This window comes from Carassius carassius, chromosome 27 (assembly GCF_963082965.1).
Source record: "Carassius carassius chromosome 27, fCarCar2.1, whole genome shotgun sequence".
NCBI classification, from domain to species: Eukaryota; Metazoa; Chordata; class Actinopteri; order Cypriniformes; family Cyprinidae; genus Carassius; species Carassius carassius.
In genome coordinates, this window is record NC_081781.1 from 15,787,725 (window position 1) to 15,813,131 (window position 25,407).

The 25,407-nt window shown below is 36.9% G+C and overlaps 2 protein-coding genes across 2 annotated transcripts in view; one reads left to right on the plus strand and one right to left on the minus strand.

Annotated features, from left to right (window-relative positions):
- Window positions 1-1,821: 1,821 nt before the first annotated feature.
- On the plus strand, window positions 1,822-4,950 carry rasl11b (RAS-like, family 11, member B). The gene is made up of 4 exons (XM_059512949.1): window positions 1,822-2,142; window positions 2,294-2,350; window positions 2,456-2,532; window positions 3,698-4,950. Exons 1-4 carry the CDS (start codon window positions 2,031-2,033, stop codon window positions 4,184-4,186), a joined length of 735 nt encoding a protein of 244 aa, XP_059368932.1. The 5' UTR covers window positions 1,822-2,030; the 3' UTR covers window positions 4,187-4,950.
- Window positions 4,951-6,943: 1,993 nt separating this feature from the next.
- The window catches only part of scfd2 (sec1 family domain containing 2), a 117,333-nt gene continuing 98,869 nt past the window's right edge, over window positions 6,944-25,407 (minus strand). The window contains exons 6-9 of the mRNA XM_059512950.1: window positions 23,381-23,526; window positions 11,784-11,918; window positions 9,444-9,563; window positions 6,944-7,087 (exon numbers count right to left, since the gene is read on the minus strand). Coding sequence (XP_059368933.1) covers window positions 6,995-7,087; window positions 9,444-9,563; window positions 11,784-11,918; window positions 23,381-23,526 — 494 coding nt within the window. The 3' untranslated portion in view covers window positions 6,944-6,994. The remainder of the gene's footprint in view (window positions 7,088-9,443; window positions 9,564-11,783; window positions 11,919-23,380; window positions 23,527-25,407) is intronic.

The following is a 25,407-nucleotide window of genomic DNA, read 5'->3' on the forward strand; positions in this document are numbered from 1 at the left end:
TTCCACATCTAAACTAAAGGAACTGCTCTGTGGAACACACACACAGGGGAGGAAAAAAAAAATTCTGTATTTCAAAAAATGTATTGGTGCTTTTTGTCCATGCAAAGAAAGTCAGTCCAGGGCTGTTTTGACTTGTATTGTGTCTATAAAAATAGTTGAAAAATCCTTTAAAATATTTATTCAAGCACGTCGTATGGCTTTTAATGTGAAGTATTCCTTCAATGTTTGCCATCAGCTGAACACTAAAGAGCTGTTCAGTCCTGACGTCAATCCTAGGCAAATCTGGAAGGGAAAACTCTACCTGGGTTCCTTCAGGAATTTCGAATGTGGATTTAAAATACCGTTTCGTGGTATTTGTAGTCTTTATGTTACTAAAGTGACATTTGAGGAATGACTGTGTGTGATTTATTTTCTAGAACAAAACGTGAAAGTCTCTTAAAGTAGTGTTAACTACAGACCATAATGTACTCATAAAAAAAACCACTACTCCAAAAATCAGTTTGAGATTCCCGAGGGAACCCCAGGCTCAGAAGTGCTTATTCTCTTACAGGACCATTAAACAAGTGTGAGAGGTAGATGTCTGTTCTCTGGCTGAGGTACTGGGTGAGGACAGAAAACACTCCCTTGACTAAGCAATCACAGATCCATTGGCTGTACACGGAGTCTCACAACCGTATAAACTCTGGTTGAATATGTCAAACATTTCGAATTGTACTTTTTAATGGCCTACATACAGCAAGCAAGCACAATAAGCTCTGATTCATCATAGAAATATGCTGTTTTGCAGATTTAGGAAAATACAAATGATAAAATAAAACTGAAAGCATAACAGAACAAGCAAAATACATTAAATATTACATTACTATGCATGTAAATTCTTATGCAATATGGGAAATAAAATATGCAAATGACAACTGGATAATTTCACGAGTGCATGCAGATAAAAAAATGTTCACACAATATTACAAGCTCACTGTCTGTAGGAAAACATTTATACATTATGCATAAATCATATCTGAGTTGTATACTGAAACCAGCGACTGCATATTCAATGCTGACTAATGTCCTGAATGTTTAATTTTATAGTAATATATATTTTATAACCTTTGCAGAAACTTCTTATTTATTTTTTATTAATTTAATTTTATTAATGTTTTCCTGTCACTGCTTACTGTGTTTTGACAGTATTGTATATAAACCTCATCACTGCAATAAACCACTTGAAATTTTAATTTGAAATCAAAATGTACTTTTTTTTGTGTGCATTTAATATTACATATATGCATTTACCAAATATACTTCATCCTGGGGAAAAAACTGAATCAGAGAGAGAGAGAGAGAGAGGAGTGGGTAATTTATTTACAGGTCCTAAGGCGACTCTGTGGGGATTCTGATCAATGCCTTTTTCTCATTGCCCAGGCTAAAAAAAAGTGACACATTAAGTGCTTAGAGATCATTTAGAATAGATAACATTCTCATCACGCGCGTTTGAAGTCACTCATTTACAACTGACCGATATATCAGCAATCACAGCACTAAGCCCCGCTCCACTTCTGTGGGGCTCCTCCACTTTAAATAATTTCTACAGCCTAATCGACTAAAACATGGTCTTATTTTCCTTCTCAGCGACTGTGAGGGAAGGTTTTCCCGAAGCCACAGTCATTTTACTCGGGTGAACCCAGCTGTCTTTCTCTTTCCTTTTATTCGGTTATAAACAGCTCGCGCGTACACGTGAACCGGTGGGCGGGGCGAGGCGATGAGACCGTTGTGTGCAGTAGCCAATCAGAGCCGAGCGCTTCTGTGGCTATATAAATAAACCCGAGCTCCCGTCTGTGCTGCTCAGTAAACCAAGTACATCCTTGGTGTTTATAACTAGGAGAAGGATAATATCCAATCTTACCATTGAAAGACAACATCTGCGTGCATGCCGTTAGCTGACTTCTGTCATTCACTTACTTTTACGGCGTCTGTGGATATTTTGTCCTAAATTTCCGTTGCAGGCTTTGGATAGTATCTTTCTTTCTGCCAAAATGCGTCTGATCCAGAACATGTCTACCATTGCGGAGTACCCCAGCGCAGAATGCCCGTCCAAGCGGGTCATTAAGATCGCAGTCATCGGCGGCAGTGGAGTGGGCAAAACCGGTACGTTTGTGGATACGTTTATTTCGTTTTAAAGCTTATCATATTACACCTAATAATATAATATCACAGAAACGAATTTCTTGTAGATATGAGTGTTGTGATACAATTATATTTATTTATTCATGCCCATTTCTTGTTTATTCCTGTGCAGCGTTGGTGGTTCGTTTCCTCACTAAGCGGTTTATTGGTGACTACGAGAGAAACGTCGGTAAGACCCCCCCCCCCCCCACACCCATCTTTCCAAGACGACTGATTTTCGTTTAAACTCATTAGTGATGTCAGTTTTTTAAAAGTCTGCATTGTTGCATTACAGGCAACCTGTACAACAGAGAAGTGCAGATAGACGGAGAACAAGTGGCCATTCAAGTTCAAGACACACCTGGAGTTGAAGTAAGTAACTTATGCGCGACACAGAAACACAGTTGTTCTTTATGCGATTCTAGTCTGTCACATTTGTTACCGTTACATACAGAGCATCTTTCCCACGCTGCTTCTTAACGGGTGAGAAGTGTAGAAAGAGCACATACCTTCGCCTTTGTCTTTTAGCTCTTCTTTTGTGTTTTCTCCGGGTTTGTGTTTAACACTTGGGGTTAATTGGCCAGCGGGAAGCCTGCTGTTGCACTCATATATGGGGGCAGCGCGTTCATATATTGCAGCTTGAGGAAAGACAGAATTATTTAAGCGTATCGGTTCTTTCGAACAGTTCGGTTCACAGAACAGGTTACAATTATTCAGCAGTTATATACGGCCTCGCGGCTTTCAAACTCCAAGGCCTTTACAAAAAGTTACCATTTAGTGTTATATTCCACCTAAAGCGTCTATTGATAGTCGTTTATTGTAATTTCACAGGTCCCAATTTGATTCAGCTCATAAAAACAAGTCATTTAGAAGCTAAATGAACAAAGCTAAAATTCTATTTTTTTTTTCCATAAAAAAATTTAAATATACAAAACCAACTGGTTCGTATGGTATGGTAAGTTTCGAACGAATCTTGAAGATCGGTTTTGTGAACCGGTTCATTAAAAAGATCCGACTCCAAAGAATGATTCGCTGCAGCGCTGTGGGATATTTGTAGCAGCGGTTGGGAGGTTTTGCTGCTTCAGCAGTGCTCAGATGGTTTAGGGATATGAATAAGCAGTTCGGAACAGTTAGAGCAGACCAGCCCATCTAAATTATCCCTCTGCTTTCAAAATTAGAGAATGGGTTTTAATTCAATTACAGGCCACTTCTTTCAAGATGTCTTTAGTCAGATATTTTAGTGCCAAGTTTGGCATTCAAGGCTCATTTCTCAAAGCTGGCGGTCGTCCAAAACCACAGAATACCTTTTTTTCTTTTCGGACTAGGGTGAAAGACTCTGTAAGTCTAGCCGGCTAAATCTCCCATTTTTGTGAAACAACAATCGCAGCCAATAGCAAATTATACTCTTCCAGGTTCTTAGTCAGCTTTGCTGTATGCTTTTTTACCCACAAAGCTCACACTATTCAGTAATATAAGAAAATGATTAGACTAACCAAACGTGTTGCATAACTGACAAATGTCTGTATTTTTTCTTCAGATGAATGCTAATGGATTGAGCTGCACTGACCAGGTATCTCGCTCCATTCAGTGGGCAGACGCCGTAGTTATGGTCTTTTCCGTTACCGACTGCCGAAGCTTTGATCTCATTGGCCAGCTCCAACAGCTTGTCACCCGCACCCTTATGGATAGGTCCTTGCCAATCATCCTGGTGGCCAATAAAGCCGATCTCCTCCACGTAAGGCATGTCGATGCTCAAGAAGGTCCCCTGTTGGCTTCATCGCTGGGCTGCTCCTTCTACGAGGTGTCCGCCAGCGAGGACTACAGCCAGGTCCACGGTGCTTTCCACAGACTGTGTGTAGATCTGGCCAAGCAGCATCCTCAGACCCCCGTCAATGCAGCTTCATCTGGAACAGAGAAGAAAAGATCTCCCCTCATCCCCCGGCCCAAATCCCCCAACATGCAGGATCTGAAGAGGCGCTTCAAGCAGGTGCTGTCCGCCAAGGTCCGGACTGTCACTTCAGTGTGAAGAGGGTTCGAATACCAGCAGGAGAAGCAGAACAAAAGTGCAGGATTAAGAGAGAGGAGAAGATCTCTCTGAGTGTATAGGTCTCGCTCCTTGGAAGTTCCTGAGATCTGTTGATGATCAGCAGACCGGTTCCAAACAGAGGCCCATGAAACTAGACCTCTGATTGTGTCATGGTCACTGAAAAACAGACAAACAAGCAGAGAACGGTGAAGTCTTACATTTTCACCAGTGCTGGTGAACATGTGTTGCTGTCACTTGCACACAGCAGCATTCTGGGAGATGTGGTCCTTGTTCCTTACAGAGGGACAGTGCAAAAAGAAATGAAACACACAATATTATTAGCACTGCCTTACCTGTGAAACTGTAAGACACATTCTCCTGGCAACAGAGACGGTGAAGGCTGCAAAACAGACTATTTTAAGAATTGCTTTTCTGAAAAGCATGGGAAGAGTGTGTTTTTTGTTCCTTCTTGTGGTCAAGGCTTTTATGGTCTGAATGCAGGCATTGTTAAAGGACAAGGCACTCAAGCTAAGCGTATAAAGAGAGAGAGTGTGTGTGTATCTTTTACAGTCCTACTCTTGTGTACAAGGCCAGAATGTTTCTCCTGGTTTTGTGTAACTGTGCTTTGTGCCACTTTTCTATAGTGGAGTAGAAGAGATTTTTCTTGTGTAAATGCACTTTAAAAAAAGCCAAAGGGCTGAAGCTCAGAGTTATTTATTTATGTTATTTGAGTGTGATTGGAAATAAAGTTGTTTTTATAAAAATACTTTGTGTCTGAATGTATAAGCACACTCATTCATTCTGTTTAAACCAACCTGTATATGTAAAGGTTAATTTAGTTGAATTTGGTTTAATGAAGCCTTGAGAGATCAGGTGTATGATATTCTTTAAAATGTAACCACCATTTTTACAGTATATACATTACCGTATTAAAAATACATTAAAATGATCAAAAGTGACAGTAAAGACATCTATAATGTCTAAACAGATTTCTATTTTTAAAACGCTCTTCTTTTGAACTTTCTATGCATTAAAGAAAAATAAATGTGTCATGGTTTCCACAAAAATATTAAGCAACACTACAGTTTTCAACATTTATAAGAATGTTTGCTAAGCAGCAAATTAGCATATAAAATTAAAAGGATTGTGTGACACATTTTTGGATCAAATAAATCCATACTTGAGCATAAGAGACTTGTTTAAAAAAAAAGAAAAATTCATCTTAGTAGTGTATATAGTTTATGCTTTAATATATTTTTAATGCTGATTTATTTTCCCACATGGTAAACAGTCGATAAAACTACCAACACCCTAAATAAACATTTGACAAGACAAATACACTTATGTAAGGATTAAGGTGTAAAAACCCCTGAATTTAGAGGAACATGACTGAATTCAGGTGTTTTAGCACCTTTGTCAGACACCTGCTGGGTAATAGTTTGTGGCAAATGCGAAACACAACCTAAAATCTCATATGAGTAAGAGATACACATATAAAAGTATTGAGCTCACAGCATGTTTACTTTGCTATACTTTGAGGAATAGGAATGTTTTAAGTGACAAAATGTCACGTTTGGTACACATCATGCTAATCTTTCAAAAAGATAAGGTTAGATTTATCTATGGCAAATAGATTTTTACTTAGCTTTGTTTTATAAAAAACATTAGCGGTCTATAGTATGTCTCTTTATAGCTGGCTAAGTAAATGTGTGTGTGTGAGAGAAAGTGAAGGCAGAACAGAAAGGATGTCACCAGCCTTTTTGACCTCTGCCCTCTTTCCATCTGTCACTTCTCCAGCAGCACTGAAGTGAGTGAAGGATGAAGAGGGAAACTCCTGTGAGAATCAACACATGGCTGATTGTAAGAACTGAACTGCAGAATGTGCTGTATATTTGCCAACGGCATGAAAAAAGCAGTGAAATGTGACTGTAGAAATTTACACACTGCATTAACAAACATCATTTTTTAAACACAAGCAAAAGGCCAACCATAAAGATTTTATTTAAAGGGGAAAAATGGAGGGACTTTAAGGGAAAATGGTAATACAGCATATTTGGTCATATACAACAAAATGTGAAATAATTGGAATGGGATGTTGTGGTATTTTTAAAGTAACACTTCCAACTCCTCTAGAGTTAAACAGTTGAGTTTCATTGTTTCCGAACCCATTCAGCTGATCTCCGAGTCTGGCGGAAGCACTTTTAGCTTAGCTTAGCATAGATCATTGAATGCCATGGGTGCAACTCTGCTATTGCTGCAACTACACAAACTATTTTCAGGCGCTGCGTAATATCACTGCTCCTGCTACACCCATGGTACGACAGCAAAGTTCCTTGATTTTTACGCCGGAATGAGAGTATAGTTCCTAACCATATCGGCCTAAAAAATCACAACTTTTCATTTTCCGTCGGTCTTAGTACATGATGTAACTACAGAAGAGTCAAGTTTTAAATAGGAAAAAATATCGAAACTCTTTGGTCATTTTTGAGCAAGATGCTAATGGTCTAATCAGATTCCATGATCTATGCTAAGCTAAGCTAAAAGTGCTTCCGCCAGATCCGGAGATTGGCTGAATGGATTCGGAAATGGTAAAAGTCAACTGTTTAACTCTAGGGGAGTTGGAATATGAGCCTATTTTCAAAAAAAGAGGAGTGTTCCTTTAAGGAAAAGAAGCGGGTTCTGTTTATTCCTTAAACCTTTTAAAATGCATGATTTGTTTATTATCGGATGCCTCTGAAATTGAGACAAAAGGCAAAATATGTTGGAAAGAATTTATTCAACAGCCAGAAGTGTGTGTGTTCAGTCCCTTCATACTCCAATGTCAGGTTTGAGCCTGTCAGTGCTGAAGAGTAAGTGAGGGACATCGGAAGGTCTCAGCAGCCTAGTGGACATTACGAGTACCTGAGAAAAGACAAAAGAAATAGATTAGACAGTTCACACACACACACACACACACACACACACACACACACACACACACACACACACACACATCACACACACCACACACACACACACACACACACACACACACACACACACACACACACACACACACACACACACACACACACACACGTTTTTGTGAAAAGTGGGGACATCCCATAGGCGTAATGGTTTTTATACTGTACAAACTGTATATTCTATGGCCCTACACCTAAACATCACAGGGAACTTTGTGCATTTTTACTTTCTCAAAAAAACGAATTCTGTATGATTTATAAGTGTTTTGAAAAATGGGGACATGGGTTATGTCCTCATAAGTCACCCTCTCCTTGTAATACATGTGTCATACCAATTTCATTATACAAAGCTGTGTCCTGATATGCCACAAAAACAAGAGCACACACACACACACACACACACACTCACGATTTCCATATTTTATGGGGAAATTCCATAGATGATATGGCTTTTATAATGTACAAACTGTATTTTCTATCCCCTTGCCCTAACCCTACCCCTAAACCTAGCCCTCATACAAATCATTCTGCATTTTTAGATTTTCAAAAAGCTTAATTCTCTATGATTAATGAGCTTGTTTTCTTGTGGGGACCAAAAAAAAAAAAAGACACAGATTTGGATATTGCCATCTTTCTGAGGCCATTTTGAACCACACATCCACTGCAATTTCATCATCAGACATATAATTACACTCAAACGGTCTGTTGATTGATCCCCCTCTATTTAAGTGTGATGGTTTAGCAGCCCTGCAGTAAATATAAAGGGTTAAAACAACACAGGGACCAGGGAAACAGGCAGGAACTGTTAATAATGCCAAAATGTCTCATGTAGAAATAAATTAAATGGATTGTTTATTACCTGAATTATATTAAATAGAGAAATTCATGAAAGTAAATAAATAAATAAATAAATAAATAAATAAATAAAAGGTTGACGACACACTAGCTTTCAGAAGTTTGGGTTCGGTAAGGTTTTTTTAAAATGATATGAAAATATTCAAAAACATTGTGTTTATTTGAACAATGAAAACAGTAATACAGTGAAACATTATAACGAGTTAAAAATAACTTTTTAATTTTAATATATTTTGATCGCAAAACTGAATTTTCAGCAGCCAGTCCTCAGTGTCAAATGACATGATCTTTCAGCAATCTTTTTAATATGCTAATATGGTACTCAAGAAAAATTATATTTTATTATAAATAGTAAAATCAGTTGGACTACTTAATATTTTTGTAGAAACTATATTTTTTCAGATGTCTTTGGGGAATAGAAAGTTCAAAAGAACACCATTTAATTGAATAAGAAATAACATATCTTCACTGTCACTTTTGATCAATTTAATGCATTCTTGCTGAATAAAAGCAACTGAACAAACACAAAACAAAGCTTCTACATAAAACTGTGCAGGCCAACTAAAAGAAAACTGAGCAAACAACAACAACAACAAAAAAAATTGGTAGAAAGTTTTAAGAACAAGTTGGGTTTATTTTTAGCTAGTCTCTTCTTATTTATCTGGGGGAGTTTGTACCACAATAATCGGCAAAGTGGACCATACTAGATGCAACAGCCAAAAGTCTGGTTCTGCAAGATTATTAGCTTGTATGTTATTAGCCAGGTCTTGAAGATGAATAGGCCAGAATATTACTGCACCTGCTGACGCATGTGCTGAGATAAGTACATGCTTTGTATTCTCTGATGGAAAGATGAAGATCATTTGGCTTGTCTGAGAACTTCATTTAGAAAATCACTTCAAAAGGGCTTTACAGAACCTTCGCTGCATGTCTCTCCCCTGACCGTCTTGATATTCAAGTGTGGTGCACCTTCATTTAGTACAAGACACCCTACATTCCCATCAGTGTATCTCTGTCACACACACTAGCGCAGCTGTGGGTTTAGGTCAGGCTATCTGTGGGCTTTCTATTCTATAAGGGTCCACTCTGTGCTTTCATTATGTATGATTTATTCATGACATGAAACTTTGATCAACAAAACTCCTTTTATTCTGACTCGACCCAGTTACATCTCTATTCATTCACAAACACAAGTGCAGATGCGCACACACACTCCTATCATATCTTGAGTAAATGAAACAGAGAAAAAGCAGAGAGCCACAGACATAAACAAACGGAGAAAATAAGAGGTGGGGTATTTTAATTTAGTTGAAATAGAAATAATTTGTAACATTAGAAATTCCTTTACGCTCACTTTTACTGCATTTAAAGCATCCTATTTTTTTTAATGATAGTGTAACAGATAAAGCATTAGTCAAGAAAGTGGTGTGACATCCCACCTGAGGGCTTGACTTATGGGTGGAGACAACTTCACGAATGAGGCGGAGCTCTGATGGTGTGACTCCGCCCACCAGGAAGAGAAACAAGAGCGGATGATCACTTGGGTGTGGTCGGGTGACCTGCAGGGAAATATAAACATCAAAAGGGGATGAACAGGGAACATAATTAGAAACTAACTAATAACCCCAGTTTCACTTTGATATTGGTTTTCAGCTGCAGATTTAATTAAGCTGCAGATGTGCAAATCAGTCAAATTGCAAATCCTCAAGTAATACAAACACTTCCTGCTTGGTTCAAAAAGATTTCAGGATCTCAAAGGCTTTGGGTCAAGCTTTAATTGTCGAGCATAAAGAGGTTAAATATCTTTGAGATTCAGGATATTGATTAGAATGCAAAGAATCAGATCAGACGCCTCTATCATTTATCACACCCTCTATAATTTAAAATCCATTTGAGGCTGACTATCTAGTCTTCTTTCAGATTTATGCTTTACCTTTCATATTTTTGGTTTTGCTGATTTAAATGTGATGAATTTAGAGACACAATGTCTCAGAAAGGATTTTGGCATACTGGCTGTATACTGTGCTTTAGCGTGTGAGACTGTCAGCACAAAACCCTTCTGTGAAGCTGTTTCTCTAAATTCATCTCTTTGGAAGCACTGAAGCTACAGCCATCAAAAGCCCAGTTCTGTAACAAATTCACTGCTTCCAATAATTCAATTCAAGACAATTACTGCCAGGAAACAGCCTGCTGTGAGCAATGTCCCAGTTACTATACATAATCAGTATGTTGAAATAAAATAAAATAAAGTCAAATAAGATTATTTATTTGATGAATATCTGTCAGTGATAAATTTTTTTAACAATTTTTTGTACGATAAAATAAAATAATAAAAAGTAGCTTATTTGTTTAATATCTGTCAGTGACCCTATGTGACTGGTCTACATGTGCAGATACAGGTTTCCCTAAGCTATTTTTCAGCATCTAACACTATGATTGCTGCATTTTTTTGCATGACAAATTAAAAATAGATAAGACAATGGGATCTGGCCCATTCTATTGCTTGATGTTCAGATGGGATTTTTTTTTTTTTTTACACAATAACGTGTATCATGTGAATATCCCTTAAGAAACATGTGATGACACTAATCCATCGTAATAACACTGGGCTTCCCTAAGTCAGACAAGTCAATTATACAGTTCTTCAAACCCTGTTAAATGTGTGTATGTCTTATGTAATTCACAGTTCAGGTGGAGGTCTGGGTCAAGACTGAACCCTTTGACAAGCACAGTGGGAGCACAACATGTAGAAGACACACACACACACACACAGAGAACCATTACACACATTCATATTGACATAAGCACGCTTTTGCACACATGTGGATAAGGTGAGTCGCTCAGACACATGGTGTACTGCTGTACATGCCTGGCCGGGTGGACAGAGTGCTGGCCTTTGATTGGCTGAAAGAAAAAGCGGGTTGTGAATAATAATCAGGCAATTATGGATCCACATCCAGCAGGGTGGATCTCAGGAGTGGGGCTGGTCTGCCACGTGCAACTCTGTAACTTAAACCCGCATGGACAAACATGTGCAACACAGACAGTGACAGAAGGATGAATAGATAAAAAATGCCTTCTTTAGGATATTCCTTGGTAAAGTAAACAAGTGTGATTGGCACACATGTACTTGAAAGAGACGTTTCATTATAAATGTGTGCATAGAAAAAGTAAAAAGAGAGACCTTGTTAATTCTTCGAGGATTCTTCAACCTTTCATTTCATTTAACTATTTTGTCATCTATCCACACACCAGCATGAGTGAAGAGTATGTCCAGCCATGTGTACCGCAAACAATTAGGCAATATCACATTATTAGGCAATATCATACATACTCATATTACCAGGTAATGCATGCTACAGTACATATACTTGAAAAGTGAATAACAACAGCATGAAAACACAAGGACAGCCTCACACACATATCCCAAAGGGAGCAAGCACACAGCAGGCTATATGTATCAGTAAAACGTGTCTGCTCACATTTTAGAGAGAGAAAAGAGAACAAGAGGAAAATTTTCAGGGAGACACATCTTCTGATTAACATATTATTAATCATCCAAATGAAGTAGAATACCTCCTAAACACATTCAGAAAAATGAAATAATGCAAACAGTGAGACAAAACATCACAGACTTCCAAAGGGGTGAATGGACAGAAAGAAGCTTCCTAAAAATTAAATCAATTTTATTTGTATTGTGCTTTTCACAATACTCCTTGTTTAAAAAAAAAATAAAAATAATAAAATTTAAAACTGGAGATGAGGTGAGTGAGAATTACCTTCATGAACATGCTGAAGCCAGTCTTGAGAAGGTCAGTGAGTCCCCCTGACATGTGCTCTATATCAGGGCATTCACGTCTGTCTGGGTGGAAGATCTCTTCTAGCACCTGCTTAAGCAATGGACGGTATGTTGCCTGTACACAAAAACAACAACAAAAAACAGCTTACTGTATTTGTGTCAGATAAAATTTTGGATAAACTTAAAATCTCAGTAGCAATATAAAAGAAAATACTGAGAAGAATCCCACTCACAAACAATTTTCAGCTACCCTGGAGCATATGTTGATTTCAAATTGGCCTATTAGTATGCAAAAAGCACAATATTTATTTTCCAAGAAAAAAGCTTGATTCAAAAGAACCCCAAGAGAAACATATTTTCCAACTGTCAGTGATGTAAAATATGAGAGAAGAATGAGACAGAAGTGCAGCTGAGCATATAAGCATCATTCAAAGTGACAAACAAGAAGACATTTAGACATTGCTAAACACTGTTCTCTTCACAGAGCAATGTGTCTAATATATAAAACAAGAAAACAAGAGATGACCCAGTTCTGAACCTTGAGGTACACCAAATTTACTGTCATGACAGAAGGGTTTGTGGGAAATAATAAAAATAATAGCTTACAATAAACATGAGCACGTGTGTGTTGAATGTGTATAATTAACTTATTTTGAAAAAAAAAACACAACAAAAGTCAAAAAACAAAACCCATGCAGTATTGTTATTTTTCTTTATTTGATAAAATCCATCATCGTTCGCAAGCAATTAACTTTGCTAGAAAAAGAACATAGCAAGATGACACAAAGTAACAGGTACAATAATGTGGGCAGGCGTACTGGAAAAATGAAAAATTATATTTTCCATTTTTTTCAATTAAGTTTTTCCCCATCATGGTGTTTCTGTAATGTTCTGCTTGCTGTGTGGTGATTGAGTGTAGGAGTTGGTTTAAAAGTAAGGGTTGTTTAGGGCAGTTATTATCGGTAGCAAAAACAGCATCAGCGGGGGCCAGTAAAGTTGAAGACTCAGTAATGTGATGATTCACGGTTTCCCTGAATATGAACGTACAGCCCTGGGCCACTTTAATCCACCCCTACTGTTTAACTTACATTGCTGCTGCACTGAAATAGCACCATTGTTAGGTTCAACATGGATCCTTATCTACAAGTCTAAGCTACTTAAACTGTTTAGGTGTTTGTTTATGAAAATGTGCATTTCAAAAAGCTGGTGAAATGTATAAATGAGTTTAAAAGGGAGCAAAAGTAGCAGCTCTCCTGAGCCTACAATGTGTTTTCCTAAGGTTGTCAATGGATTCAGTGTTTTAATATAATTTACTACATGATATACTGTTTACCTAACTGAATAATTCACAATATATTACATATATTAATATTTGCTGGAAAAAACTACACTTGAAAATGTGGCAGAGGAGAAAAGCACTGAACAGACATAAAAACATAGTTTTTAGTGAATATAAGTGTGGCCATTTTGTGTTTTAAAATACAGATTTTTGTACTCTGCAGACATATTTGCCTTTTGTGTTTCTGTGTGTCACGCAGGGTTATTGTAGTTAACTAAAAATAAAACCATAAAAAACATTTTGGTTATTTAAAATTATTTTGATTTAAATTTTGCAGACACTTTTATCCAAAGCGGCTTACATTTGGGGGATGCATAAAGATTCTTCTTAAAGAGGCAAACAAACACAAAAAGTGCTAGTTTTAGACATTGTTCAAATAAGTACAAGCTAGAAAGAGAAGGAATACATAAAAAGAAAATCTTTTAGCTAAGTAGTTTCTAAAGAGATGAGTTTTCAGCTCTTTTTTTTTTTTAATTGTTAGGGATTCAGCATTCCAGATAGGGGTGGGAAGATCATCCACCAGCAAGGAATGGTGAACGAGAATGTACCACGAGGTGTCACTCATTAACGGATCTCAGACTTCTGGAGGGGACGTAGATTCGTAACAGTGAGTGGAAGTAGAGGGGTGCTGAGCCTTTGGCTGTTCTATATGCAAGCATCAATGTCTTGAACTTGATGCGAGCCGTAAGCGGTAGCCAGTGCAAGGAGATAAAAAGAGGTGTAACATGGGTTCTTTTGGGCTCGTTGAAGACCAGTCATGCGGCTGCATTCTGAAACATTTGTAGAGGTTTGATTGTGCTTGATGGAAGTCCAGCCAGAAGACCATTGCAGTAGTCTAGCCTAGAAATGACAAAGGCTTGGATAAAAAGTTGTGTAGCATGCTCCCTTAGAAAGGGCCTGATCTTTCTGATGTTGTGCAATGCAAACCTGCAAGATCGAGCAGACTTTACAACTTTGCAAAGCTGGTCATCAAAGTTTACACCAAGATTTCTGAACAAAGTTGATGGGGTAATTGTAGAAGAGCCTTGCTGGATGGAGAAATCATACTGTACAGTATGAGTGGCAGGGAAGACAAGAAGCTCAGTCTTTGTCAGGTTGAGCTGTAGGTGATATTCGAGATGTTCATCAGGCAGCCTGAGATCCATGCTGCTACTGTTTGATCATCTGGCTGAAATGAAAGAGAGAGCTGTGTGTCATCAGCATAGCAATGGTAGGACGATCCATGTGCCTGTATGATGGGACCCAGTGATGTCAATACATGGAGAAGAGGAGGGGTCCAAGAGCCGATCCCTGGGGAACCCCAATGACAAGCTGATGCTTTGGATACCTCCCCTCTGCAAGCCACCTTGAAAGACCTATCAGGGAGATAGGATTCAATCCAGTGAAGTGGAATCCCTGTGATGCCCAGTGATGAGTGGGCAGACAGAAGTATCTGATGATTGACAGTGTCAAAATCACCAGATTAATCCAGCAAAATAAGAACTGATGATTTGGAATCAGCTTTTGCAATCTGCAGGGCTTCCGTGACTGAAACATTTAAATTAAAAAAAATATATATATTCAAACTATTAATAAAAACTATAATGGCATCTCAAAAATACGTAACACTGGTGTCATGTTCAACTTAAAAACAAACGAACAAAACAAATTATTATATGTGTTAACTATTCAACACGATAATTTTTTGCCCAGAATGCCATTACAGACATTGGAGAGTTTATGAATTTAAATGAAATACTTCCAGATAATAATTCCAGATGGTTGACATGACATGACCTGCTCAACCTCACATATCTAAAGATTTCCAGTAATCACAGGCCCACACACACACACAAGTGTGTGTTGATTTCATGAATCTTTCCTTGAAATCTGCACCTGGGGCTAGAGATGTCATACCTGGCCATGATGCCAGGTGTCACACATGCAAATCCCTCCACACAGATACACACCTCTGTTAATGGGCTTTCAAGAATCACCAGTGCTGCCTTAAGTCTGTCTTGCAGGTTGTGACATCTTTGTAACTCAGATGTGACTTTGCAACCTAACTCTCTCACATGTGTGTACCTGTAGAAACTGCACTTCCTGTCAACTCTAAAAAGGAGGCGATTGACAATATCTGTCACAATTCTGCTTTCACCATAAATGAGCGATTAAACTCAACAATTTTAACCAGCCCCTCCTTCTCTGGATATGCCCATATAAGGGCAGAAATGAAAGGAGTCATTTTGCATTTAGTAGGAGCATACAAATGATAAATTAAATAATATCTGGCCAACACACGAGGAAGAAAAAAACAACACAGAATAAGCACAGACATGTACCATCAGTTAAAATATGCAATCTGAATGGAAAACACCCACATTTTCAATAAGTGAATATGCACTTTGTCACGTTTAGTCATCTATTGAGTCCTTTCAGAACCACCATTATTATACACTCAAAACAATGTAATTAATTATGTTTATGCCCACACAAAACAATAATTTGCCTTTCTAGGTCGCAGTGACGTGTCTGTAAAGTGTTCGTCAACAGATGAACGTAAATGAGGTGCTGAGGGGGAGATGAGCTACACTGAGTCAATCTCACAAGATCAATATACATTATTAAACTATAAACAAAGAAAAATCATTTAATTGAGGGTGATTAATTATAAAAAATATATAGAAAATAAACTTTAGTGTCTCATACACAGACTGCATAATAAGAAATGTTACTATTAAAAGTATTGGAGTATAATAATATTTATGATATTAAAATGTGTGATTCATATGAAATATAATTTGAAATACGCAAAACGTTTTAATATGCAAAACTCTTTAATCATTACAATATGTCTGCTCAAGGTCAGATGGTTTTTACACTTAAAATATGATTTCATCAATTAGAAAGAGACTTTGACATGTAGAAAATGTCGTAACCATTTCTGCCATTCCATTTCTGCTTTTCATGTATTAAAGGGTTACTCCACCCCAAAATGAAAATTGTCATTTCATAGCGCCATTATGGAGAACATCTGCTGAACGCAAACTGTGCACTGTGTTCGCCGTTTTCATCTGATGCGCTCATTTTTTCACAAGCTTGCGGACAAAGGCTTACCAAAAAAAAAAAGAAAAAAAAAATTATGATTCCTTGGTTGGTAGATGCACCAGGGACCCAATTATAGTACTTAAACACAGAAAGAAAGAAAAAATCAGATTTTCATGATTTGTCACCTTTTTGAAAATATTCAAAATTTTGTAAAATTGGGGGAAAATTTTATAAAAAAAAAAAAAAAACTTTTACATTTTAGTTTGTGTATTATTATTATTATTATTAGTGCATTTAAGTGTATTATTATTATCATTTGATACTGTGTTATTGGTGTATATGGTGAAACGGTGTCAGCAAATGAAAAAAAAATGAAAATGACAGCAAATCAAATAAAGATCTTTCAGTAAAGAACTGACTTTCTCGCAAACCAACTAAAAGTTGATCATATTAAACCCTATTTCAGAATTAAATCATCAATCCTGTATATAAAGCTCAATATCATCAAAAAGTTGATTTATTTCACTAATGTCATTCAAAAAGTGAAACTTGTATATTATATAGTTGTCAGTTATAATCATCAAAATTAAAAGAAATAAACATTTGAAATATATCAGTCTGTGTGTAATAAATATGGAAGCACATGGGTAGCGATATTCAATTTGCAATGTAATATGCAAAATGACAATGCAATATGTAAAATGGCAATGCATTTCTGTATTTACATTTACATTTTCCAATACATTTGTGCAATGTTTGGTGCAAAATGAAAATGAAAATGAAATTACATAATTTTCATTTGCCATTTCATACACCAGTTTTAATATGTAAAATGAATACTAATTTTAACGCTTTATAAGTTGCAAAATTAAAATTAAAATGTATTACAGAAATTATTAGATATGTATAACATGTTCAAGCAAAAACTGTGGCAAAATTATCATTTAAATGCTATTTTTCTTAAATGCATTAACACTCACAGTCAAGACACTTACGATTGCATTTTCATTCAATGTCCCGCAATTCAATGTGCACATTGAAAATGCATTCCGAGCCGATCACGTCTCCGCCCCCTCGCGCCATGTCAATCACTGCGTGAACAAGACGGGGCTTGCAGAAGGTCAGATACTCAAATCTCAAGAAGAGGATTCAAGTGAGAGAACATGGACAAGACCGTTGGTCCGTGTACGTTTTGATCAATTCGATTTATGGCTTCAATATTACATTCGCACTGGTGGGCGGTGCTGAAACGCTCCTTTCATCTGATTGGTCGAATTGCTCCACCTTCAACTCGGTCTTTCCATTCTTTCAGACAAGAATAAGAGTCAGTGCGAGTGAAGCACTGTAATGTCTGAAACCACCGCTCACTGTTAATTAGAATAATATTTGAATCAGATGATGCTGGGCACATAATTCGTGCTGCTGCGACTTGCAAGAGACCCCGTTAAATTATTTCTAGGTTATAGTATTGTATAAATATTGTCCCACTGATAAAAACAGTGCAAATAGTTCTGTCTCATTGGATAACAGTGAAGTGGAAATAAATATAGTTAAATTTATGAAATAAAATTAAATAGGATTTTTTTGGGAAGGTAAGTCTGGCCAGTTATACAGCAACACGAGTAAGACGAGTCTGAAGATCTGAGCTGAATTTGGTGAAACATTAAAGTTCTAGTCTGTGTCAGTTACTCTCATAATAAATAATAATAATAATGTTACCCGTATTTTTCGGTATAAGTTGCATCAGTCCAAAAACACGTCATGACGAGGAAAAAAACATATATAAGTCGCATTTATTCAGAACCAAGAGAAAACATTACCGTCTACAGCCGTGAGAGGGCGCTCTGGGGTAGGCTACAGGAGCACTGAGCAGCACAGAGCTAATTTTACTATTTTTATTTCAGAAATGTAACTATATTAATTTTTACAATTATTTATTAATGTCACACACACATACCTAGTGCCTTATGACTTAAAATATGAGAGTGGTAAATGTTACAGACATGGAACTGTTCAGTCTATTATTGATTTTTATTTCCACTTCACTTTTTTCCAAAGAGACAGAACTATTTGCACTGTATTTATCAGTGGGACAATATTCATACAATACTACAACCTAGAAATAATTTGCAGGTCTCAGCAGCACGAATTATGTGCCCAGCTACATCTGATTCAAATATTATGCTAATTAACAGCAAGCGGTGGTCCACTCGCACTGACTCTTATTCTGCCTGAAAGAATGGAAAGACCGAGTTGAAGGTGGAGCGATTCGACCAATCAGATGAAAGCAGCGTTTCAGCCCCGCCTACCAGTGCGAATTAAATATTAAAGCCATAAACTGAAATGATCAAAACGTATACGGACCAACTGTCTTGTCCATGTTCTCTCACTTGAATCCTCTTCTTGAGATTTGAGTCTCAGACCTTCTGCAAGCCCCGTCTTGTTCACGCAGTGACTGACATGGCGGGAGGGGGCGGACACGTGATCGGCTTGGAATGCATTTTCAATGTGCACATTGAATTTAGCTACATTCATTGCGGGACACTGAATGAAAATGCAATCGTAAGTGTCTTGACTGTGAGTGTTAATGCATTTAAGAAAAATAGCATTTAAACGATAATTTTGCCACAGTTTTTGCTTGAACATGTTATACATATCTAATAATTTCTGTAATACATTTCAATTTTAAATTTGCAACTTATAAAGCGTAAAAATTAGTATTCATTTTACATATTAAAACTGGTGTATGAAATGGCAAATGAAAATTATGTAATTTAATTTTCATTTATCATTTTGCACCAAACGTTGCACAAATGTATTGGAAAATGAAAATGTAAATACAGAAATGCATTGTCATTTTACATATTGCATTGTCATTTTGCATATTACATTGCAAATTGAATATCGCTACCCATGTGCTTCCATAAATAAATGAATATAATATACAAGTTTGTTTTTGTTTGTTTGTTTGTGGGGTGGTGTTAGCGCAGTGGAAAAGATGCATTCCTGTGATGTGAGAGACCCAGGTTCGAATCCACTGTGAAACGCCAGTGTGTCCCTGAGCAAGACACTTAACCCCTAGTTGCTCCAGAGGCGTGCGACCTCTGACATATATAGCAATTGTAAGTCGCTTTGGATAAAAGCGTCAGCTAAATGAATAAATGTAAATGTAATGTAAATGTATATGACCAGCACCTGTAAATGCTGCATTGCAAGTCAAAAGAACTCGATTCCAATAAAGAAGTTTCCTTCACTAGTTTGTGTAACAAAATTTCCACTGAACTTCCAAAAATAACATGCACCCACTGCTTAGATAAAAAGTAGCCTATTAATGACAAAAAGCCACAGTTAAATCATACCCCTCAAAATAAACCTCTAAAAGTGTTAGATGAAGATTAGTCAGTATGCTCAACTAGTATGATAAAAAAAAGAAAACACAAAAGAGGATATCAAAAAGGCTTATTATTCTTGAATTAAGTGACTCATGTTTTTTTTTTCTGGATTGTACTGGTGTCTGCAGGTTGATTATGAAACAAAATCTGCAGGATTCAGTTTAACTGATTTAAACAGAGCAAGTATTTTAAACAAAGCTGAATACAGTTAAACTGGCCAAAAACATCTACTAAATAAACATACAAGTTGTGAGGAATATAAAGAACCTGAAAAATCTCTGTGGAGATCTTACTGCATGCTACGCAGTATGTACTACACACTAGTAGTATGTTACATAATTGTCACAAACCATGACTTTCACAATGCATCCAGTCATTGATTATTTTGCTCTGCATCGTGGGATACAAATGCAGGACAGTGTGCCAACTAGTATGTAAATACAATAAATAGTATACATAATATATACTGCTTAAATAGCAAAGATAATTGATGGTATGCTATTCCAAACAGGCATGTGCACAATTCCGTGGAATATGCTTTATTTTGGAGACATTTAAACGTGTATCTCCATGTTGTTGACCTACATTCGACCTAAAATGACTACGCTAGTGATTAGCTTCTATATGGAGATAAGTATGAGATGAAACTGGATACGAGTACCTGAGCTTATGCGTTTAGGTAGAATGTAGATGCAAGAAAATTTTAAACCAAACACACACACACACACACACACACACACACACACACACACACACTACTATGACAGAATTCATTAGCAAGGAACATTCCTGGACTGTAAGTCTCGCCAAAGTCACGCTATGTACCAAACCTCACTGATAAACCTCATTTGTTTAGCATCTAAAATATCAGACACAGAGGTACGCATGTATTGGTTTAAATATTCCAGATTAGATGTTTTGATGTTGATGTGTGTCTTTGTGTACGTCTTTGTCTGTCTTAGGTATTTGAAGTACGTAACGTGAGCTCTTTACGGCTGATGTGTGTCAAAGACAGAAATCTGACCAACAGTGAAGAGACACAAACAGTTACACATTAGAAGATGATGTTCTTTTGTGTCTGAATGCTCCTTCTATCCCAGATTCCTTTACTGTCATAGAAATATTCCATCAAAATATTGTGGGTCTAAAACGATAAAAGGATCGGTTGAGACCATGACCTTTTTCTTTATATTTTATTTTTAAATATAACCTACATTGAATTTTATATTATTAACTGACACTACAATTAACAAGTCTTGGGTCAGTAAAGTTTTTATTTAAAGAATAAGGCTTTTATTCAGCAAGGATTTACTAAATTGATCCAAAAGTGAAAGTAAAGAAATGTATAATGCTACTAAAGATTTATATTTCAAATAAATGTTGTTCATTTGAACTTTCTATTCATCAAATAATCCCGAAAAATGTATTATAGTTTCCACAAAAATATTAAGCAGCACAACTGTTTTCAACAATGATAATAATAAGAAATGTTTCAAATCATTATTTAAGAATGATTTTTGAAGGATCATGTGACACTGAGGACTGGAGAAATGGCTGCTGAAAATATTTTACAGACCAAACAGCTGTTAAATTGTAACAATCTTTCACAGTATTGCTTTTATTAAAGCATTTTTGATCAAATAAATGCAGCCTTGGAGAGATTTTTGAATGGTGTATATTACCAACAGTGAAATCAAGATAACAAATAAAAAATGGATTTTGGATGGCAAAATACGAGGGCAATATGTTCTTGCATTATCAAAAACAAGAGAGATAAAATATAAATTAGAAGCAGTCCACGGGTGATCATTGAGGATGTGCTATACGATCCCCATCATGAACGCAGTGGTGCAGAGTTTTTAATGTGATGGCTCACTTACGGTTTCATAACACTCCATCTGTGAAAAACAACTCGAGGAACAGAGTGGATTAAACTCAACAGATCAACATGGCCAATATGATTAAGGCGGTTTTGAAGCTGGACTAAAACTAACAAACTTCAAAAGACAGTGTTTTAACTAGAACTAAATGCAATAAAATGAAAAATCCATCAAAAACAGTCAATGAAACTGTAGCTTGCCGAGTTACAGACTGGTGATCATTTAAAACAGCTCAACTTGTGAAGCTACTCTCTTGAAGTAGTAGTTAGCTACCCTAAAAACTACTACAGTAACTAACAGAAGCTACATAAATACACAACTTTTAAAATGTATTTATTTAATTTTTTTAAAAGAATTCTGTTATGCTTACCAAGGCTGCATTTATTTGATCAAAAACACAGTAAAAAAGTAATATTGTGAAATATCATTATTTAAATTAACTGTTTACTATTTTAATATATATTAAAATGTGTTTCATATTTTTAAATTTAAAATATAATTTAACACAATCCTCCTTCAGACAGAGGCTTGTGTAGTGGACACCGAGGGTTACTTTACAAAACATTAATGAGTTACAAGCATCATTACTTCCAGCTAATTACTCCCCAACACTGATGAATAAAACCTCTAAAAACTACTGAACCAGTAGAGAACATCTCTAAAATGACTGGATTGCAAGTGCTCTCTGGTTAGAGAAAATAAGACATTATGTGTTACATAATCAGCTCTTTTCTCCTCTGTCCCTCAGTTTGGCTCTTTCTCTTTAAAATGTCTGTCACACAAATGCACACAAGAGTGTATGAAACACTCTCAGAGGTACAAGAGTGGATGTTCAGTTCAGTCATACAGTATGGTTAAAAGGCTGTGACGCACTCCAGCTTCCAGTTGTCAAAGACAGTCACACACAGTCTGTCACAGGTCCTGCATGAATACTGTGAGCTAAAAGCACGATAGACACTCTGTATTCTTTAGATAAGCACAGGGTTCAAACAATAAACTTAAAAACACATCTGTGGCATTGTACATTCAACACTTATTAGAAATGTAATTTTGTACATGGAATTATTCAGCCATTTTACCTAGTCTTTCATAGCAGCATACATAAGTCTCTCAATAAAACATGATGATTTCTGGTTTGTTAAGGTGAGACGTACTGTTTTCTGCATATGTGTTGCCGAATGGAGTTCTGAGAAAAATGTGTCTGCATTCTGGTAACTTTTTCCATGAAGGTAGAAGTTAGCAGACATACAAATTGCAACAGATGTTTTCTTTAATAGTTGTTTTTTATTTGAATCATTCGCTTCCCTTAAATTAGCAAGATCAGATTATCGTTTGCACAATTCAAAGAGTGAAGACCTGAGTTTTTCAGGAGCCTCATCACAAGTCCACTGTTTTGGAATTTCAGAGCTACTTCTGCTGTAATTTCATACTAAAAACAATAATTTGGTATTCCTCTTGTACCATTGTCCTCTTTTATGTGAAGAAATAAATCACCTGGCAGTTCTCTCCCAAGTGGTTCCACTGCTGCCAGCATTAAGTCTGAGTATTATTCAGTGCGCTATAACACTTAATTATCAGGAAGTTACTTGTCTTTAAAAGTTTTGGATCAATATACTTACCTGTTGATCAAAAGTAGCCTTAAATATTTAGTAACTTTCAGGAGGGTGTACTAATTTTTGCAACACAAAATGTTAATCACTTTGATAAGATGATCTTATTTGGCTGAATAATTTTGGCATTCTTCTTTTGTAAATGATCAGGCAGGCTTGTTGGAACACTATATCTCTAAAGAACCCAAACATGTCTTCTAAGTAAATAGTCATTTCTGAATTTGTTAAGTTTTAGAGGGGGTGTACTCATTATGCTGTGCACTGCATGACCCCTTTAATATGTGGCATTGCGTGTTTGAGAAACGTAAATTGCATGTTATCTCACTGACCTGGTGTGCTCCATCACTGGGAGTGTACACAGAGCTGAAGTTCTTCAGGTGGTCCCGAGCATGACTGACTCCCCTCAGCCTCTCAAACACGTTCTCCAGGACAGAATGAGCGTGCTCCACAGTCAGCTCCTCAGGGCCTGAGACTTCTACAGATGCACATACAGATACAGATGAGTGTCTAACCCTTACATCAGTGTTCATGGAATAATCACTCTTTATGTCTTTTAGACACTATGTGGGAATGTACTACTATGAAGATATGCATGTTGTTTGCACAATCTTACAAAAGGTAAAACCCTTGTTTTGGAATTCCAAGGCAGAATCAAACAAACCAAACAATAAAGATATCGGTTTCAAATAAATGCTGTTCTTTTGAATGTTATATTAATCAATCTGGATGTCAAATGTATCACAGTTTCCAGACAAATATTAAGCATCGCAACTGTTTTCAACATGGATAATAATAAGGGAAGTCGTGGCCTAATGGTTAGAGAGTCGGACTCCCAATCGAAAGGTTGTGAGTTCGAGTCCCGGGCCGGCAGGAATTGTGGGTAGGGGGAGTGCATGTACAGTTCTCTCTCCACCTTCAATACCACGACTTAGGTGCCCTTGAGCAAGGCATCGAACCCCCAACTGCTCCCCGGGCGCCGCAGCATAAATGGCTGCCCACTGCTCCGGGTGTGTGTTCACAGTGTGTGTGTGTGTTCACTGCTCTGTGTGTGTGCACTTCGGATGGGTTAAATGCAGAGCACAAATTCTGAGTATGGGTCACCATACTTGGCTGAATGTCACTTCACTTCACTCACATAAGAAATGTTTCTTGAGCAGCAAATCAGCATATTAGAAGGATTTCTGAAGGATCATGTGACACTGAAGACAGGAAAAATGGCTGCTGAACATACAGCTTTGCCATCACAGAAATAAATTTGATTTAAAATTATATTAAAATAGAAAAGAGTTATTTTAGTTTAATAATATTTCACAATATTAGATTTTTTTTTAATTCAATAAATGCTGTATTATGAGGAGTATCACCAACCTCAAACTTTTCCATGGTAGTGTACATATGTATGTTTATATATAATACTGAAAATTGTGATAAATTATATTTGAAATACACTAAAAGAATATATTGTATACAAGTATGTACTGTGGGTTCCAACATTAAATAGAGTTGTATTGCTGAAAGGGAATCAGAGGACAAAAGCTCTTTTCATCGGAAAGGCAATAGCTCCTGCATGAGTTAATCAAAATTTTATATGCACGGACTAAACTCAGACACTGGGGACAGAGAGAATGAGAGACTGTGAAAGAGAGAGAGACTGTCTCAGTTTCATTAAGGGGAGAAAGCGTGAACAAGGGTGTTCGACAAAAACAAACTTTGTTGTCATTCCAGAAGCACTGATGGTGCTGAAAGCAAAGAGAGACTCAGAGAAGACAAATGGAGGACGGAACAGCAACATGGGTGGGTGAGGCTGGCACAAAGTCCTGCACCAGCTGTGGAATCCAAGGGCTGGGTAATGAGAGAGCTGCCCATCCTTCAACACCAGATCTAAACAATCTCACACCTGAGAAATAAGACATTCAGCTCTGCCAGCTAAACCCCTTTGGACCTGCCAAAACCGCAGACGCATGGCTAGCGGAGCAGTACACTTATGTAAGACTACAGGATGAAAAAGGCTTTATGTTCAGATGCACCAGCTCAGGCGCATTTTGACAAGATGGATATCTACCAATGCTAATACTGTAGCTAATGTTCCTAAAATCCCCCCAAAAGATCACAGCTGAAATGCAACATATAATATTGATTATTGGATCACATTATGATTTAAATGATTCAAAATGGCTAAGGTTTTATGGTGCTATTTGTGCCACAGACACGTGTTTCTTTAAATGTATATATCTTACTTCACCTCACTATACCATTAACAGCAAAAACAAACAGTATTTTGTATGGTTCAGTCATGCAACCTACCTTTAAAAAACCTGGTGAAACTGAATTTTCAACAGCCACTGAAATCCAGTTT